This window comes from Semicossyphus pulcher, unplaced genomic scaffold, assembly GCF_022749685.1.
Source record: "Semicossyphus pulcher isolate SPU_LCO1_2020_fin unplaced genomic scaffold, fSemPul1.0.p SCAF_17, whole genome shotgun sequence".
NCBI lineage: Eukaryota > Metazoa > Chordata > Actinopteri > Labriformes > Labridae > Semicossyphus > Semicossyphus pulcher.
Window position 1 is genome coordinate 2,537,548 of NW_027211681.1, and position 18,456 is coordinate 2,556,003.

At 40.3% G+C, this 18,456-nt stretch overlaps 1 protein-coding gene across 1 annotated transcript; it reads left to right on the forward strand.

Annotated features, from left to right (window-relative positions):
* Positions 1–1,488: 1,488 nt before the first annotated feature.
* Positions 1,489–17,112, forward strand: tmc6b (transmembrane channel-like 6b). Its single transcript, XM_069665663.1, has 21 exons — positions 1,489–1,528; positions 6,327–6,503; positions 7,920–8,050; positions 8,410–8,577; positions 9,596–9,760; positions 9,861–9,969; positions 10,055–10,139; positions 11,845–12,102; positions 12,585–12,784; positions 12,902–13,046; positions 13,230–13,385; positions 13,789–13,967; positions 14,048–14,138; positions 14,276–14,373; positions 14,580–14,675; positions 14,765–14,840; positions 15,206–15,339; positions 15,757–15,933; positions 16,156–16,234; positions 16,327–16,413; positions 16,523–17,112. The coding sequence occupies exons 2-21, from the start codon at positions 6,448–6,450 to the stop codon at positions 16,535–16,537; spliced, it is 2,505 nt and encodes an 834-aa protein (XP_069521764.1). The 5' UTR covers positions 1,489–1,528; positions 6,327–6,447; the 3' UTR covers positions 16,538–17,112.
* Positions 17,113–18,456: the final 1,344 nt, after the last annotated feature.

Here is an 18,456-nt window from a genome sequence, read left to right on the forward strand (position 1 = left end):
AAAATTGATAATAAAAAGTTGTTTTTAAGTTAAACTTTCAAATGTAATATTGGATATAATTTGCCCCCATATTCAAGTGTTAGTTTGAGGTGTGTGAAGCTGTGTCATAGCCAAAAGTCTATTTTTCCTTAAGTCAAAGAATCAGATAACTGCCTTTAAATTATCATGAGCTTAACAACACTTTAAGTAGACTAGATGTGATCTACACTGGGCAGTTTCATCATTTGGAAACTGACATTTAAATCTAATGTGCGAGGTGAAGCAGAAAAGCCTTTTCCGCCCACTTGCTTCACCACAAAGACATTTGAGACTTCCACTTAGCCCCACTTACAAAGAAACATGAACATGGGCATCATTTCCTACGTGCTAGTTTGACATGCTTCGTTTCAACAGACATTCATGCATACATGTCATTTAAATGGCTACACAAACACACCTGAATGTGTTATTTGGAAAACAGGGACACTGTTAAAAAATCACTTATTTATCCCCACTTGCTCTATAGTTGCTGACTTCGGATGAGCTGTGGTGGAAAATTACCTGTATCTTTTTTTCACTACAGTAAATGTATAAGTAAAACTCCTGCATTTAACATTTCATGTAAGTACACGTACAGAAATATTAAGGAGTAGGCAACTAAAAGTATCAAAAGCAAACATAATGCATAAGATTGAACCCTGCAAATGTTATATTTTATAAGCATTATAATCACCATTGTGTACTAATACACAAGATAATGTCAAAATGTTGTCTGTGAAAAAGTAAAATGTACATACACACAATAACAGGCTAGCCAATGAACTTAGTTATGGCCTTTTATTTGACAATTTAAAAAAAATAATTTGTAATAGGAGGTCGGCCATCAAATACAACCACACTTTAGCTATTCAGTGGTTTTAGAGATAGTCTGGGTGTGACCAGGTAAGGACAGGTGAGTCAAGAGGAAGTGACTTTGTAGTCAAGTTATACTTTTGTTGTCATAGGTGGTACTGTTTACCCTTTTAGGCTTCATCTGTCTTCATCAGATGTGTTAGGTAACGTCTTCTACTCTGCTCTCTAGTGTAGTCATACAATTAGTAGGTCGTGTAACTATTTATATGTCAATAACTCTGACTGCTAATTGCCTCGATAGGATAAATTTAGACTTTAGACTTCTTTTGAGTATGATTTCATTGTTTCAGTGGACAAACACCGGTAGTAGGATTTCAAATGATGAATACGACTGAACCAAGAGAGTCAGCTTTACGGGGGTCATGTTTACGTTATCTGGTTATCAGTAGAGGGTCATGGCGCTGAATAGGTTTTATTTTTAGGTGTATTTGGAAGTAAGATAAGGTTTTAAACAACGAGTGTGGATTTCTTATGTGACTGAAGGTTATACTGTTTCGTGTTTAAAAACTGGGATTCCTACATCCCTCCGAGAAAATGGTTTGTCCTGTGCTGCCTTGTTGCGCGTGCAGTGAAGACTGTTTTGACTGACACTTAAGCGAACAGACTAAACTGACTGGTTTGTCAAGTTTCTGTACGGGTAAGTCGGCTTTTTGCTACTCTTTGTCCAACTTTTTGGATATTTCAGGCTCATTTAGCTTCTTCTCGATTTGTAAAGCCGCACAATTGTCACCTCGAAAGTAGCTTACAACAAAGACCGCTTACTGAAAATCACTGACAGGTTGACAGGCTCGCAGTAGTCCTCACCAACTCACTCACTCAACAGATGACTTGAGTGATTTTAATGAATAACTTCAAGACTTTGCTCTGTTTCGCTCTGACATGTGAGCCTTTTGGAGCAATTACACATTCACAATCTCGGGTGAATGAGCTATTGTCCTCTTCTTGTGGAAACTGTCGAGTAATCTTTTTCTTGTGCTTTTTTATAAGTCAGAAACTCATCAGAATGGACATGGAAATGTGGACAGAGAGATAGATATTTATATATTATAAGCACAGGGCTTCCCAATTTCTGTCACGTAGCCAACACTGAACCTATAATTTTGTGCCTTTTTTCTGAATGAAGGCGGAGAGGTATGCAGTATTGTGAGCCTCAGAGTGCAGTGTTATTGTCTATGTGCATGCATGCCTGACGGTGTTAGAGCCAGCAGAGTCTGTGAATTGAATCACATTTTCTCTTTTGTTCGCCTTCATCTCCCCTGTTAGTAGCCTGTTACTGTTCCCTGCCTGCTCTGCTGGTCCTTTGTCTTGCTTCTTTTTGCACTGACACCCAGTATTGCATGTTGGCTCCTTTAATCCTCTTCATTTGGTCCCTGAAACCCCCCTTTTCCTGGGACTAACTTTGATGCCTGACTCATTACATGAGGGATTTGAATCTCTGCTGCTATGTTTACTGCAGCTTTGAGCCTCTCTGCTCCCTCTGTTGGTTTTTCTCGGCACTCTGGGAACTGATTGTCCTGCAGTTGTTGGAAACTGTCAGAGTAGACATTCATTTACACCCCTCCCTTCCCTTTACCCCTATGGTCTCACCCTCATATCTGCTGATAACTTCTCTCTGTTTTCAGTTTTGTCCCTTGTTCATTTATGTGATGTTAGCCAGTGTTTATTTTTGGACAGAGATGCATTCTTTGTTTCCAGATCGCTCTTCTGGTCTTGCAACTTTTCGTCCCTGTTTGTTTCATACTGCTTATTTCCTTTTTTAAAGCAACTTTGTTCTCGAATGAACTTGTTACCCAACATAAACCCACATTTAACAAATCTGTTCTCTGCTATCCCAGCATATTTTATTTTTCAGCGCTTAGCTCCACTCTGACCCCCTGTCAGGCCGTGTTGAGTGTTCATCCCACCCCCACGATATCCTGTTCCAGCTGTACAGTCTCAAAGGACTGCTTAAATAGTAGTTATCACATATACACACATTAAAAATTAAAACAAAGAGTCTATTAACACACAATGTTTGAGAATGACCGGCCATTTCAGCACTGCATGAATCCATTGTTTGTTGACGTGTCCTGCAATGTGAAGCAATGAGAAACTGACTCACACAAACAGAGATCAGCTGAATCACATCTGTGAATTGGACCTTTAAGGAAAATGTAACTTGATCTTGGAAACCTCAGGTAATGAGAAAAATCTGTTTGGGAGGGACAAGAAACAGCAGATGTGAGCCGTAGATTGCAGCAACAGGGCCTGGAAAGAATTGGCTCAAAAGGGGGATTTAGGTTGATTGTGGTAGAGGGACATTTTTGAACCGTTCAGTCATTTAGTCGGTGTGATGGCTGACAGTCAGAGCTGCACCCTGCTACATGCATGCAGCTGAGATAAAATTCTCCAGAGAGCAGGACCAGAAAGACCTCCAGCATTAGCAAAAGTCATTAATGTACCCACATTTCTCACACAATCTTATGCATTCACATGTATTTACACAGAACACATTGCACAGATTACACTCAGACTATTATCTGTGACGTTGTCAATGCTTTATCTAAAGATCTTTGCAGTGTGCGAGAGTGCACCCTGTATGTAAGTGTTATAGGAGCCAGTTACTGGAAACTACCCTTCCTAGCTTGCTGCTTGTTTGACAATAGTTCTGTTGAGGAGGCATTGAGTAAGGGGACTTACCCAGGATGACAAAGTCCTGAACGTCGCTCATGTGCAGTTTAAGTTGCTTGTTAAATGTTGAGCATATTGTTTATCTTAATGAATGGATGTCTGTGGGGTAGATTAGCAGGTTAATGCAAAGGAAGTGCTCCTACATTAAACAGTAAGGAGTATTTCACCCTCAGATGTTTCACAACTCTCAAGGGGCACATTGTTACTCTTTGGAGCTGGATGGACATAAACAGGATGTGGATCTGACATTTTTTTATGTGACCTAAGCTAGTCCTACAGTGACTTTCATTGATACCTAAATTAAAAATGTTGTGTTGTTTAGCGGATATACAAGTTTGGGGAGAAATTTAAGGGTGTTTTTCCTGCATTGAGGCAAAAGGTTTGTGTTTTGAAAGCTATAACATTTATAATAAGAGCCCATGTTTTACATTTTTATGATCATTTATCCACAATTTCTTTGTATTTTTATATGAAAAAAACAGTGAGTTGGACAAATGTAATTCATGATAATAAATCTATAATTCAAAGCACAAAAGCGCACATTGAGTTGATGCGGTCAGCCACATACTAGGTTTAGACCTAGACTTGTTGAAGTTGTATCTGTACGCTGAGGAGTCAGAGATGCTCATAGAAAAGCATGATGGTTAAAGGGATGGTGATCTGGGAAGATTTGCCATGGGAAAAAAAAAAGCGATTTAACTAGGCAAATGGATAAGAGCCTTCCATTGGATAATTACTGCAGTGATCAATATGTTTCAGCTGGCAGTGAATAGCTTCTCATTTCTTAAACAACCATGTCAGAAGACATATCCTGTGGTCGTGCAAAAGATGTTACTCTGTTTCAGAAGGGTCAAATGATTGGCCTGCATCAAGCAAAGAAAACAACTACGGAGATGCTGAAATGACTAAAATCGGGTTAAGAACTGTCCAGCAGATTATTAAAAGAAAGTGGTTGGAAAAAAATCTTGAATGATCGTGATTGGAGATCACTTAAACCTTTGGTGAAATAAAATGGTAAAAAATCAACAGTAGAGCTCACGGATATGTTTAATAGTGAAAGTAAGAGCATTTCCACACACACAGTGCGAAGTGAACTGAAGTGACTGGGACTAAACAGCTGTGTAGCCTTAGCATAAAGTTTGGACTCTGAAGCAATGGAAAAGGTCATGTGGTCTGATGAGTCCAGATTTACCCTTTTGCAGAGTGACGGGCGCATCAGGGTAAGAAAAGAGGCGGATGAAGTGACGCACCCATCATGCCTAGTGCCTGCCGTACAAGCCTGTGGGGGCAGTGTCATCGACCTTTCCTTTGTTTGTTCAGCCATAAAAGATTACTGTTTACTTGCAACACTTGCAGAGACCGGAAACGCTGCCGCTTAGCTCCGCCTACCCTCTCTGGCAGACCAACCACTGCTGGCTGATGGAAAACGCATCACTAACTGGGTGCCGCTTGTGATTTTTTTTTTTGTTGCCACAGACACCCAGTCAATAATAATACGATATACTGCAAATGCAAAGGCTTTCATCAGTGGGCCATAGGCTCAGTCACCTCATTCCTCAATAGATAGACTTAAAAGACATTTATTTACATGAACATCTTCAAGATTATTGTTTTCAAGATGAATGTTTTTTGGCAAATCCAGTGACTTACCTGGAAAATACCTTTTTATTTTGCCACATCAAAAATAAAAACCTATTTCAGATCACCACATTCCTGTCTGTATATATATATATAATTTAAATACAGAGTCCTGCTCATTGATATGCATCATTACCCTTAATGGCCTTAATAACCCTGAGATATTAAAGATGACTGATGTTTGAGAAAATTGTGGCCTCAAGGTGCATTTCGTAATCCATCCATGTCATGTCTTACCTTTATCCTCTGTGAGGCATGGAGGTAAATTTTGAGATCTGTTGGATTTTTTATGACCAACTAGGACGTCCAAAGAGCGATTGTAAAGCCACATTTATAGACGTGGAGTGTGTTTTATTTCTCCACAGGCAGCTTTATCAAAGTATGCTTGGATAGTTCATGTAAAGACATTTTGTAGTCACTAATGAAAATCTGGAGTCAATTTCCTAAAATCCAAAACACTCCACTAATGTTCTGTTTTATGAAGTCTGTGGATTTCCGTGACTCTGTATCTTTGATGAAACTTTATTAGCATGTGTTGCACATAAATGAGAACAGATTGTTGGACTGAAGCAAAGGCCTTTAAAATACAAGCAAACACAAACAGGAACCAGCATGCTTCCTCCAAACCTCCCGTATGACACACTGACGGTGCACGTTGCTCACAATGCATCATTCTGTCTAGCAGCATGAATATTCATCTCACTGGTGACTGTGTGACATCTGACTCTGACCACAGTCTTTATCACAAGCAGGGCAACAATGGAGCTCGCATGAGTCGGGACAAAATGACGTAACCGCTCAGATTCAGAGTGACTGTCAGGTCAAACTGAGCGGAGAGGGCGTGAATGTTGGCAGCATGCAAAAAGAGGATGCAGAAAATTTTATGCAAGTCATTATTTCATTGGCCATAAGGTTACGGTTTACATTTGAACCGCATAGTCAGTTTACATGCATATACAGTGCTTGTGGTTTGTTTCCTCATTCTGCAGTTACAAATGTGCGCAGGACAAGCAGCAACACGACAGCAGCGTTCAAATTCCAAGAGAGCATTTTTTTCACCTCACCTCTTAACTCCTTCACTTCCCTCGGCCCCGCCTCACCCTCCTATTCCCCTCCTCTCTCCGCAGGTAGACTCATAAACACCATGGTGGAAGTGGAGTGCAGGTCTGAGCTGGTGAGGGTGTGATCCCTCTGCGACTGAGACAGACGGCCGGACAGAGCGAGGCGGTCGGAACGGGACAAGGAAGAATGGCTCGAAATGTTAACTTTGACCTGGAGTACCCTCTCATGGAAGCTGGACTGGAGTAAGTGTTGTTGTCAGTCTCTTCATGTGTCTCCTGTTTTTTCTCAGTTTTTCTGTCTGGTTTGATGCTTCAAACTTTCAGTCTACATATTGCTACTCAACATGAAGGCCATGAGTTTGGGAGGGGACGAAGGAACTGAGATGAAGGGATTAAGTGAGCTCTTTGATGTCTTATTGAGCAATGAACGGGAATGCAGATAATAATGCAATAATAATAATAATGTGTCCCACAGCCTTTTCTATGTCTGTGTGTGTGTTTGCATACAGTCTGTCTCTGTGGGTGTCAGTGTTTCCATCTGAAAACAGTGCAGGCCAGGCTTCTGTTGTTCCCTCTTCTCGTGTTATCTGTATAAAGACAAAGGGAACTTTTGTTTTTCTTGTTCTCAGAAAAAAACTGTGAGTTCGGTTGTCTATCTAGACAGCACAGTCAGAGGGTCACACACTTCTGCTTTACCGTCTGATTTTATGAAATATATTCATGAAAGATATTCATCGTGCTTCACTTATATAAATGTACAACAGAGACTGATAAAAATAATGAAGCCTGAAGTACTTTTGTACTTCTAAGAAATGAAAGTAAGAATTCGTACAGCTTTAAATTGTGCTTTTATATATTTTTTTATTTGCCCCTTTTATGTGACGCGCTCATAGAAACCCTGGTCATGATTAAGTGAAGCTTCTTTATTGTACATAAATTCTGTATTTATGTCGGATGTAGAATCAAATGTGAATGAATTAAAAGGATTGGTAAACCCAGATGTTGAGGAAATGTAAATATTCACTGCTCTTTCTAATTAATTTGGCCAGCTCACTTAGTCTATAAAAGTAAACTGAAAGCGAAGGTGGCCAGATCACATCGTTTAACATGGATTCCTTGCTTGTGGGCATTTATTTCCTTAGCAGTCAATGGCTTTCTGCTTCACTGACGTGCAGCAGTGGGAAAAAAATAGACAGCATGAGCAGCAGAAAATTACCTGCGTACTACTTTTGGAAACGAAACTTACACATCCGACTTCCTGTCGCCAAACGCACAACCTCATGCCATTTTAAGAAAATTAAAAATTAAAAATTAAAAAATTAAATATCAATATTTGGCACCAGAGATACGATAATTGTATCACACCAGTCAGGATGACAATATATTGTGATATCAATATTTTATTATAGTCGCATGAAAATGGACCTGAAACCAGTTCTTCTTTGCTGCTCTAAAATAGTCATCAAGCCATTTATTAAGTGGCTAATAAATTATGGTATCAGATCGGTGCATTGATTGGCGTGCTCATGTCTACCCTGTACAGCATTTTTTAATAATAGAAGGGGTTTTGCAACAACTCTTCTAACCGGTTTTTCTTACCTTGTTTCATCCCTTCTTTGCGTTTGTATCACTACTAATGTCCACTTGTCACTCTTTTAGGAGTCCAGTAGATGAGGAAGGTGTCCATGACTCGTTCAGTCAGCTGATAGCAGAGCAGAGTCAGAATGGAGGGCTGTCAGACGCCTACGAGCTGCAGCGGCTACAAAGAGAGCTGGACGAGGAGGGTCGAGGTATCCTGTGTTTTAAGCATATAGATGCCTGATGTTAGCCAGATGAGGCCTGAACATCTATAATAGCCACTTTATGTAAACATTACTGTATATTTACATCATGATATACAAATAGATATCTCAGATTTTGTTCAGGTAATATTACTATATGTGTGTCAATTTCTGCTTTTAAAAGTTAAACTTTTTATACTGTTAACTCTTTGGTGAGCAAAATGGACAGTTAATTTATCTGCTTTCTTTTGTGTCACCATGTGAGATTACCAACTGTTAAAAAACAGATTTTAGGGTGAGAAATTTTTTTTTTTGTCTTTTGAGGAATATCAATATTATCGTGTGTTTTTTCTGTTTTAAATTCACAGACGATGTAGCTTACCTGTCGAGCCCCGGACAGGAGTTTAGGGGTAGGATTTGGGGGCGAAGGGACGTGGAGTGGGAGGATGATGAAAGACAGGTAGACCCACTCATAGGTGAACGATGGTCCTCGGCCACCTTGAAGGTCCTGTCCTCCATGCCCAGTCGCACCATTGGTGAGTCCTGCAGAAGGCCAGTAAAGATGCCAGCAAAATACATGTAGACAGCTAATTGTAGCATGGGTTAGTAAAGTGTAGCCTGCTGCAGCCTGCCCTGTCAGGGGTTTTTAAACACTGGACGGTAGCATCAGTGACACAGACTAACTTTAAAGGCTGCAGCATGGCTGAGCTGTAAGACTGAACAGTTGGTATTGTACATTTTAACAAAATCACAACCTCCTCTAAGGGTTTCAGAAATCTTTTACCACCCCTGGTTTGTTTAAAGCCTCGCAAAACAAGGGGAACTCTCTACTGTATGTGCCTTGTTTAGTTGCTCTTTCTGATTGTATTACACCTAACCAACAAAGTAACACTCTGTGTTAGCATGGCTTGGTTCAGGGCTGCAGGTGTTGACCTGCAGTCAGTATAGAAGATATAAACAGACTGTTACAGTTGAGCAGTGGTTTCAGAAGGAAGTAGTTTGTTTATCATCTTTCTGTCAGCGTCTGTGGCAGGTCAGGTGCTTCAGCTTGTTGATGCTGATTGTCTTAGCTTTGCCACATGATATCTCTACTTGTTTAGCTTTCAACATAGGAAGCATAAGTGAGAGATGACTGTTTATCTGTCAGCACTTCCTTTCTGCAAACAGACACATAAAGTCGTTTAAATTGACATGCTCTGCTCCTTTGAAAAACCAGTTCTGCTGTTTTAACTTCCGGCTTTTCTACACTGTTGTGCATCTTGATTCTTTCATGGTGCAGCAGATTAAAATAAACGTGTGACTCTAATAAATTGGGAGCATGAAAGATTGTCTGTTCAGCCCTGTTATTGACTAGCGATCAGTCCAGGTGTAACCCCGCCTCTCGCCCAATGACAGCTGGGATAGGCTCCAGCCCCCCTGCGACCCTGAACAGGATAAGCGGTATAGATAATGGATGGATGACAAATCTTAAAGTTTTTGTTTTGGGTGCCATGAAGTTGGAGAATTTTAAAGGCAATTTGATGCAATAAATGTTGCTCCTCTTCCTCTCGTCAGGCCGCAGCAGAGGAGCCATCATCTCTCAGTACTATAACAGGACCATGCAGCTCCGCAGACGCAGGCAGAGCAGACCCTCCATCCGAGACTTCTCCCGCTCTGCCAGACCGAGCATACGAGGCTACGGCATGGAGGCAGACAGCACGGACGCCGACAATGCAGAGGGTGAGGATTATGACGTGCACTCAGAAGTCACTAGAATGAAAAGTCGTCTGTGTTTGATAAGTTTATAATGTAAACGCTGCTGCTCCTGTGTGTGTTCCAGTGAGTAAAAGGGAACGTCTGGTGAACAACCTGCAGAACCTGTCAGTGAGCGACAGAGTGAGGATGCTCAGAGCAATGCCCCTCAGTGTGGCTGAGAAGGGGGAACTCAGGTGGGTGTTTTCACTGATCTCATTGGTCCTGTTGGGATCAGTCGTGTTTGTATGCATCAGTCTGAATGTCTCTCTCTGTCACCAGGAGGCGAGCATTACAAAAGGAGAAACGCACCCTTTCTGGCAGCAAGATCCCCTGTTGCAGTCGACTTAAATATTACATCATCATTGTGAGTCACTTACAGCATGTCAGCATGTCTTTACTTTTTTTCCCACAAGAAGACACATAGTCCTTTGCCTTCACTGTAGATAATGAACTAGTTTGTATTTGTATCAGTCAGATAGACATGCAGTCTCACCACAAGCTGTTCTGGGGTGTTTTGGATTGCATCATATGATCTTCATTAGCAGGTGGACTTTGTCTTGTTGTCCTTGAATAATAGAGGTTATAATGTCTGTTTTCTGAGCACTTAAACGACTTGTTGTCCATGTTGGTTTAATGTAATGTACAGGCTTTTTTCTAAGCTGTCATAGAGGTGCTCATTCAGCGATATTACAGCGTCAAGGTCATAATTGGTGGTGGGGCTGCACTGAGCTGCATTATATTCAGAGGTGTTTCTAATACTCTGGCCCCATCATGTATATAAATAGAGAGGACAAAAAATTAAAGACACATCTCAATATAATTTAGTTCAGTACAACACCACCTTTAACTACGGCCTCAGTCATAAACCGAATTGAATTTACACACTTCCAACTCTCAACAAAACAAAAGTAACAAAAACTAAACTACACTAAACGTGTATATGCTCAAAACGATATGAAAATGTCTATTGTATGTTTTTTTCTATATTTATATCTCTCTCTATATATATATGTGTCTCTATCGTGATGTCGCAAAACCAGCGGCTGAACTGCTTTACAGCAATTTTTACATCATTTTGCCAATGCTTGATGTTCTAATGTTCTAATCCTTCACGTGGGAGTGAATCTGAAACGAACCATAGAGGGAGGCGCTGTTTATTTACATAGAGAGGGCGGACACACAATGTGCCGAAAAGGACTCAGGCTCAGCCCAAGCAAAAACGGAAACTCAATACTCTTATTTGTCAAGTATCAAATTCACACAGGATTATCCAAAAATAGGCTTTAACATGTGGTTATTTCATATAGACTAATTTTTAGTTAAATTACCAGAAAACATGATATATCGTGTTATACAGTATATCATTATCGAGATATGAAAAAATCCTATATCACCCAGCCCTACCTGGAAATCACTGCAACTCATGAGAATAATGATGTAAAACTGACTCAGGTAAACTGAAGAGAGGGAGCTATTAGTCAGTATTATTGTCAGTGCTTACTCACTAGCAATGAAGCAAATCATATGTAACTCAAGTGCAGAGAAGTTTAGGTGTAACATTGCTCCAAAGATGCTTATCTGATAGTGACTGTAGTTGTTTGAGTCATTTGTGAGAGTTTCAGTTTGTGTTCCCAGTCTTACATTAAGTAATCAACTCATTTGTCTCAACAAAATGATCTCATGATTGTTTCCGTCAGTGAAGACAAGCAAATGATTATGAAATCTCTCTAATGTTAAATCGGGCAGAGAAACACACGCACACAGACAAAAAGGGAACAAGTTCTTGTCTGAGGCTGTCACTGGGTGTCAGTGGGTGCTTCCTGTAGGTGTTGTTATTGTGTCATCGCACTGTTGCTTAAGCGTTTACTGCTCTGAGAGTGTGACTCATAGATCTCAGACTCACAAAGCTAAACACGTGTGTACACTGCTACTAGAGTTGTAACTCTTAAGTTTCTGTGTAGCTGCTTGATGATGATAATATACTGTATAATGCAGTATAAAACAAGTGATTGTTGTTTTTTTAGATCACAGTGATTTACTCCTTGTTCTTTCACACGTTCTCCTCCCAGGCTGTGAGACAGAGTTGGTACAGCTGGCTGTCCTTCCTGCACTCCCTCCAGCTGTGGCAAGTCGCACTAAAGAGAGTGAGCGGGCGTTTCGGCTCCGGAGTCCTCTCGTACTTCCTGTTCCTCAAGACCCTACTCTCCTTCAACTTCTTCCTGTTCCTGGTGACGGGTGCCTTCCTGGTGCTGCCTCAGGCGGTGCACCCTCCAGATCTGTCTGGGGGGGGACGCTCCTTCTATGGACTGGAGCTCCTCACTGGAGGGGTAAGCTGTGTGTGCCATCGCAACATCTCTCAAACACTGTGAGGCCTCAGTTTTCAGAAAACTGTCACCACATCCTGGATCTGAGTTCGGAGATTTTTGTCCTGTATGATGAGTTTCCAACAACAAAGCCATCTTTTAACAGATTGATTATGTTTTAGCTTCACTGGGCAGAATGTTTTATACATGAATGTTGAATGAATTTTATGAAGAAGTAGAGTTTCTGAGTGACGCGTAAATACAATCCCAGTTTAGTAAATTATGATCCAATATGTAACTTGGACTTAGAAGCTTGCACTGTCCGCACACTGAAACTTGTGTGCACACTTTTAAACTTACTTTTAAAGCTGGAAATATGTGGATTATTACAGAAGACCAAGTCCAAAATCATGTTAGAATATTCTCTTAGTGGTTTTTGACCAAACCAAATAGAATAAACTTATTATAAACAAATAATCGTCCCTCTCTTTCTCCTTTTGCCTCAGGGCTATTTCTCAGACTCAGTGATGTACTACGGCTACTACTGTAACTACATACTGCGTAGGAGCTGCAGTGATAATGTGGGAGTGTCTAATGATACCAGACTGGACTGTGAGTCGAGGCAGCACTCTTATAACATGCCGCTGGCGTACTTCTTCACCATAGGAGTGACTTTCTTCATCAAATGTATCATCCTCGTGTACAGGTACAGACTGTCTTCTACTAAAAGTAGATAAAAATGCACAATTACACACAAACTGTACCAACACAATGTAATGCAATAACATCTGATGCAGCTTGTTTATGAACAATTTCCTCACAGCATGTCAAAGTCTTTCGGTCAGAGCTTCCGAATCGACAAATCTCACAGTATCCTGGCCATGAAGGTCCTCTGCTCCTGGGACTTTAATGTCATTAAGAAAACCTCAGTGAAACTCATGTCTGAGAACATCTGCACCCAGCTCAAGGTACATGCAAACACACCACACATACATTTGAATTCATAAAAACATCCTCCCTCTTTTTCCCTCCCTTCCTGTCACATGATGGGCAGAGAGGAATGTGGCGATCTGATACACTCACTTCCCTTCACGTTATTCCTCCTTTCTCACCCTTCCAATCATCTCCTCCTCTCCCTCCGCCTCTTTCAGGAGCTGCTAGCGGAGGTGAATCATAAGCATGTCAGGAACACTGCGGGTCAGAAGCTGTGGAGACTGACGGTTCATAGCCTGGCGTGGGCTATCTGTATAGCAAGCACCATTTCCTGTGTGCTTGCAATCTACTACTTCTCTGATCACATGCATCAGGTAAGAAAAGAGGGGGGTTTAGGGTCCATACATTAAATATGGATCTACATTCTTATTAGTCGATACTAGTGGATTTCAGGGAGAATTTATTGTCCTTGTTTTTATTGCCATTTAAAAAAGCGATATGACCCTGATGGCCACCGTACTTTCTTTTAGATTGTGGTTTGAGCAACTGAATAATGCTTCTGTACATATATCAAACTGCTAATCTGCTGCTTGGTTGCTTTATAAAAGACAGCAGCAAGACACTTTTTTTCACAGCAGTGCTTCTTGTTTAAAATAAGCTGTATAAGTAATTTTCTGAAGATGACAGGACAACCAGAGAAAGAAAGACCTCTTCATCTTGTTGTGATTGAGTTTTCTCCAACTCACCTGTCTTTTTCTCTCGCTTTCTCCCCAACAGAACCTCAGAGAAAGTTCTCTTCGTACCATAAAGGACCCCTTGGTAAACGAGGCCAGCCTCTTGGCTCTCCCAGTCGTCGTGTCCCTCATCAACCTGCTGCTGCCTGGCGTGTTCAACCTCGCAGCCTGGATGGAGGACTATGAGTCTCCTACTGTACGCACATATGTGGCCATCGGCAGGTACGAGTACACAGGTGTCAGAGTTTAAGAGAACGCAAAATTGTTTTTTTTCTGCCTAAAATGTCCGTCTTCATTTCTAGAAACTTGATGTTGAAAGTGTGCGTGCTAGGAGTCCTGTGCTACCACTGGCTGGGTCGGGTGGCTGCTGATCCTGAAAGCATAGGACTGAAGGTAACAAAGGATGAGACATGGTTTTCTATTACATAGCACACAGCCTTGAATATAGAAAATCTTGATTATTTGAGTTTAGTTGCTCAGTTTGGTGTTTGTTAAAAGTCTGGCTCTGAACTCTGAACTGATGTCTGCAGTGCTGGGAGAGTTTTGTTGGCCAGGAGCTTTATCGATTCCTGCTTATGGACTTCATCTTCACTCTGCTGGACACCTTGTTTGGAGAGTTTCTCTGGAGGTAGGTCATTCATGGAAAAAAACCTCTGTTCAGTAAGGGCCATCACTTTAAAAATAGATAGAAAAAAGACAAAGTGTTTGTTTTTTGTTGCAAAGCTTCTTAAAAGTTTAAATATTGATTCTCATTTAAACTCAGCAGCCTATAAATACATAATTCTTCTTTTTCAGTTTTGTATTGATTCCTGTTTCCCCTCCTGTTGTCTTCAGGTTGTTCTCTGAGAAGGTGCTGAAGCGGAGGAGGAAACCCGTGTTTGATATCGCCAAAAATGTCCTTGACCTCATCTATGGACAGACGTTGGCCTGGTACAAACCTTACTGTTAAGATGAAAGAAAGTGATGTTATGTAAAGTCAAATAGTTTCTGAGTAAGACAATTAATTGTGTGTTTTCCAGGTTGGGCGTCCTCTTCATTCCTCTCCTGCCTGCGGTGCAGATTCTCAAACTCTTTCTGCTCTTCTACATTAAGAAGGTATTTCAATGGAAACATTTGAATTAGAAGGTTTGAGTTTAAAGGGATAATCTCGAAGTTCTCATTTAGTGGCACCATATGACGATAAACGATACATCCCAGATAACCAGGCAAATGCAAAGGCTTTCATCAGTGGGCCATAGGCTCAATCACCATTGTGTTACCTCATGCAGCAATAGATTTAACAGACATTTATTTACATGAAAATCTTCGAGATTATATCTTCAAATAGTTAAATTGTGACCTATCAAATAGTAGAAACACTAGTTTGATTTGTCTGATTTTTGTGTCTTGTTCTCAACATGCTGTCAATCCTGATGGAAGCTGTGACCTTTGACCCCAGCCTCCGTTTTTTCTCTCTACAGAGCAGCGTGATGATGAACTGTCAGGCTCCGAGGAGGCCTTACAGAGTCAGCCAGATGCACACGATCTTCATCACTCTCCTCTGCTTCCCCTCCTTCCTCGGTGCATCTGTTTGTGTCACATACACAATGTGGAGGTACACACACACACACACACACATTAAAAAAAAAATACCTTTTCTTATTTTGACCTAAGTTTTGTGTTGTTTTACCACTAAGTTTTGTGTTAGCTCATATTTACTAATTATATAAACAGTTTTTGCTTTTGCTTCAATACACAAGAAAGACCATCTTTGTGAGAAAATGATGAGGATGAGACAGAGTCGGTTATTTCCCGTATTTGGACTCTTCACCACTTAACTCAGAAGAAAGATGTTTATGCTATTAATATCTGAATTTAATACACTTTGAGCTTAGATCAGGGGTTAACTGTCTATGTCTGAGCTGTTATTTTATTCGACCTGCCAACAATTTAACCAGTTTCTCTCCCCGTGTGACTTTGTTCTGCAAACAGTTTAACACATACACTCAAAACTTCCGTCTTCTCTCCTCAGTATCAAGCCCTCCTCCTCCTGTGGTCCGTTCAGAGGGCTCAACACAATGTTTCAGGCCGGGAAGCACTGGGTGGAAGAACTGGAAAAAGATAATCCCAACCTGTCCCTGCTGGCCAGAGCTCACTCCTACCTGGTGGAAAACCCTTTCTTCCTGTTTGTGGGGGCAGGCATCTTTCTGTGAGTACACACACACACTCACACATACATACATACACACACACACACACACACACACACCCAAGCACAGCTGGAACAGTTTGGTTCACTGATAAGACAGAACAGAAACTGTGCTGTGTTAGTCACAAGTCAAGTAGCAGCAAACTCTCATACTGTGTTATTATTGAGATCTGTGAAGTGCTGGTTGTTCTAGTCTGATGAACTCTGTGTTCTCTGCATCAGGATCATCATCTACTTCCACAGTCAGGTGGTGGACGGTCAGAGGAAGATCATCAACTTACTGCAGGAGCAGATAGAGAACGTAAGACATCACCTTCATATACACAGCTCTGTTTCTGAATCTGTTATTATGAAGATGTGTATGAAACAGGCTTTTTTCACATCTCTGCTCAGGAGGGGGAGGATAAGAAGTTTCTGATCACTCGCCTGCAGTCTATCCACGAGCAAAAGCGAACCCCTGCTCGAAGACTCACAAGTCAGGTCGGTCTTTTCTTCAGCTCTGGTGCTTTGAAGCAGCTATTTTTGTCTTGAGACTTAATAACTCTTTAGCCTCCTCTAACCTCCTGTGTTTGTTTTATTTCTCCTCCAGAACTCTAACTGTTGAGATCCCAGCCCCTCTGAACAGGGTGGTCTGGAGAAATCTCAAACCAGCGACGATATAACTGGAATAATAGCAGGGAAGGACATCTGTATATACTACCAAAATGACGTTTATGGATTTTTACAGATTTTAAAAATGTGCCTGGATTTTAAAAGCTGGAGCGTTTGTGGAGAGGAGGCACAAACAACATGGAAATATCATGTGAAACAAAGCTGCATGCCTCCTGCAGGATTTTTATGAATGAGAGGCCTGAACTCAAACTACAATTTAAAATGTTATAGAAAGGAAGACCTGACAAATCTGAGAGCTGATGTTTCCAGAGATTTCAGCCGTAGAAGCACTTTTCATATCAACTGTGAACATTTTTTCTTTTATATGCAGTGCAACAAATTTTTGTATTTTACAAATTTTTTTGTAATTTTTTTTTTTTGATAGTTTTATCAGGATGTTTGTAGTTAAACTTTGGATGTTGTGGGTGTGAGGATGATACTGTATGTTTTCTGAGTTCTTTCGGAGCTCTTTTAGGGTGATAGCGACCACTGTACTGTCATTTTATAAATAAATTATCTTTTATCATATCAGTGTGTTTTTCTATTTATAAGTGCTTATAGAAGGTGTGAGCACGACTACAGCACAATAAATATTTGTTATAATCTCAACAACCTGAAAAAAACAATATGACATCATTTGTACTAAAAGCATAGAGTTATTCTTTTTTTACAAACATGCAGAAAGTACACTCGGATGTTTAACCCTTGTGCCCTCGTCCCATACAGTAATGGCTGTGAGATTAAAAAATGTGGTTTTTAATGGAAGTCAATGAGGCATTTTTGGCCACATAGGTGTCCAGAGGGAGTATGTGACACTACATTAAAAATACTAATGCAATCAAATCAATTTTGTTGCTAATCTTTGAAATATCCAAGACTCTAATCACCACCAATGTCCCATCCCTCTACTATTTATTATATGGAAAATAATTAACTTTTAGTGTTTTTTTTGTATTAAATAATTAATAATTCAAATAATTAAACTGGAATTTAAAAGGTTAAAATCCTGAAAATAATTGAATGTTTGGTAGTTTTGAGCAGGTTTGAAGTTTAAGTGATTTATGAAAAAAGAGCAGAAATACATTTTGATGTATGATTTAATAGCAGTTTTTTTGCACATGTACATTTTTGCCACAAAGGTGTCCAGAGGGTGCAAAATGCATCACGAGAGTATAAAAGACATGTAAGAGTAAAAGACATTGGATTTCAAAAATGTAATTCATGCCAAAAGCTGTAACAGCCAAAATGATCACCAAATCAAAAACAAAAGTAGAGAAAAATGTACAAAAATGCCCGAGGAGGGCACAAAGGTTAAAGACACTGTACCTCTAGCTAACAGTATCTGATTATAAAACATGTAAAAGATATTTCAGTAGAAAAATAAATATGACAGCACTTTAAGTAGCCCAAGTTATAATCTTAATCTTTGTACCTTATTATTAGTAAATATTATCCTTTAAATTAATATTTTCCAAAATGAGAGAAAGCAGCATATTTGGTGGAGAGTAGAAACAGCAGCACCATCCATGTGATAGTCTGACAGAACAGAGCACCAAACGCCCACAGAACAAACCAGCGCTTCCCCATCAAAACCAGCTCATACTACAACCATGACAGTCTGAACTGCACCTAGCTGAACATATTTACTGTACATACAAACCCACCTTTCATTGTATTTGTGCACACCTCACAATAATAGCATATCTACTGCATATATCTGTCTATATTTAAATCCTGTATGTTGTGTTTAAGCAGCTCAAACGTTCTGGTTTGATTGTTTTTGTCCACAAAACTCTTCAGAAACTTTTTGTTTTTGAGTCGTTCTTTGTTGTTGATGGAAGATGACATCTGGAAGTATCGACAGTTTTCTCA

Coding starts and splice junctions, on each gene's coding strand:
- tmc6b (XM_069665663.1), top strand. CDS start 6,448: ATGGCTCGAAATGTTAACTTTGACCTGGAGTACCCTCTCATGGAAGCT. Junction 14,676..14,764: donor TATGGACAGACGTTGGCCTG/GTACAAACCTTA, acceptor TGTGTTTTCCAG/GTTGGGCGTCCTCTTCATTC. Junction 15,934..16,155: donor GTGGGGGCAGGCATCTTTCT/GTGAGTACACAC, acceptor TCTCTGCATCAG/GATCATCATCTACTTCCACA.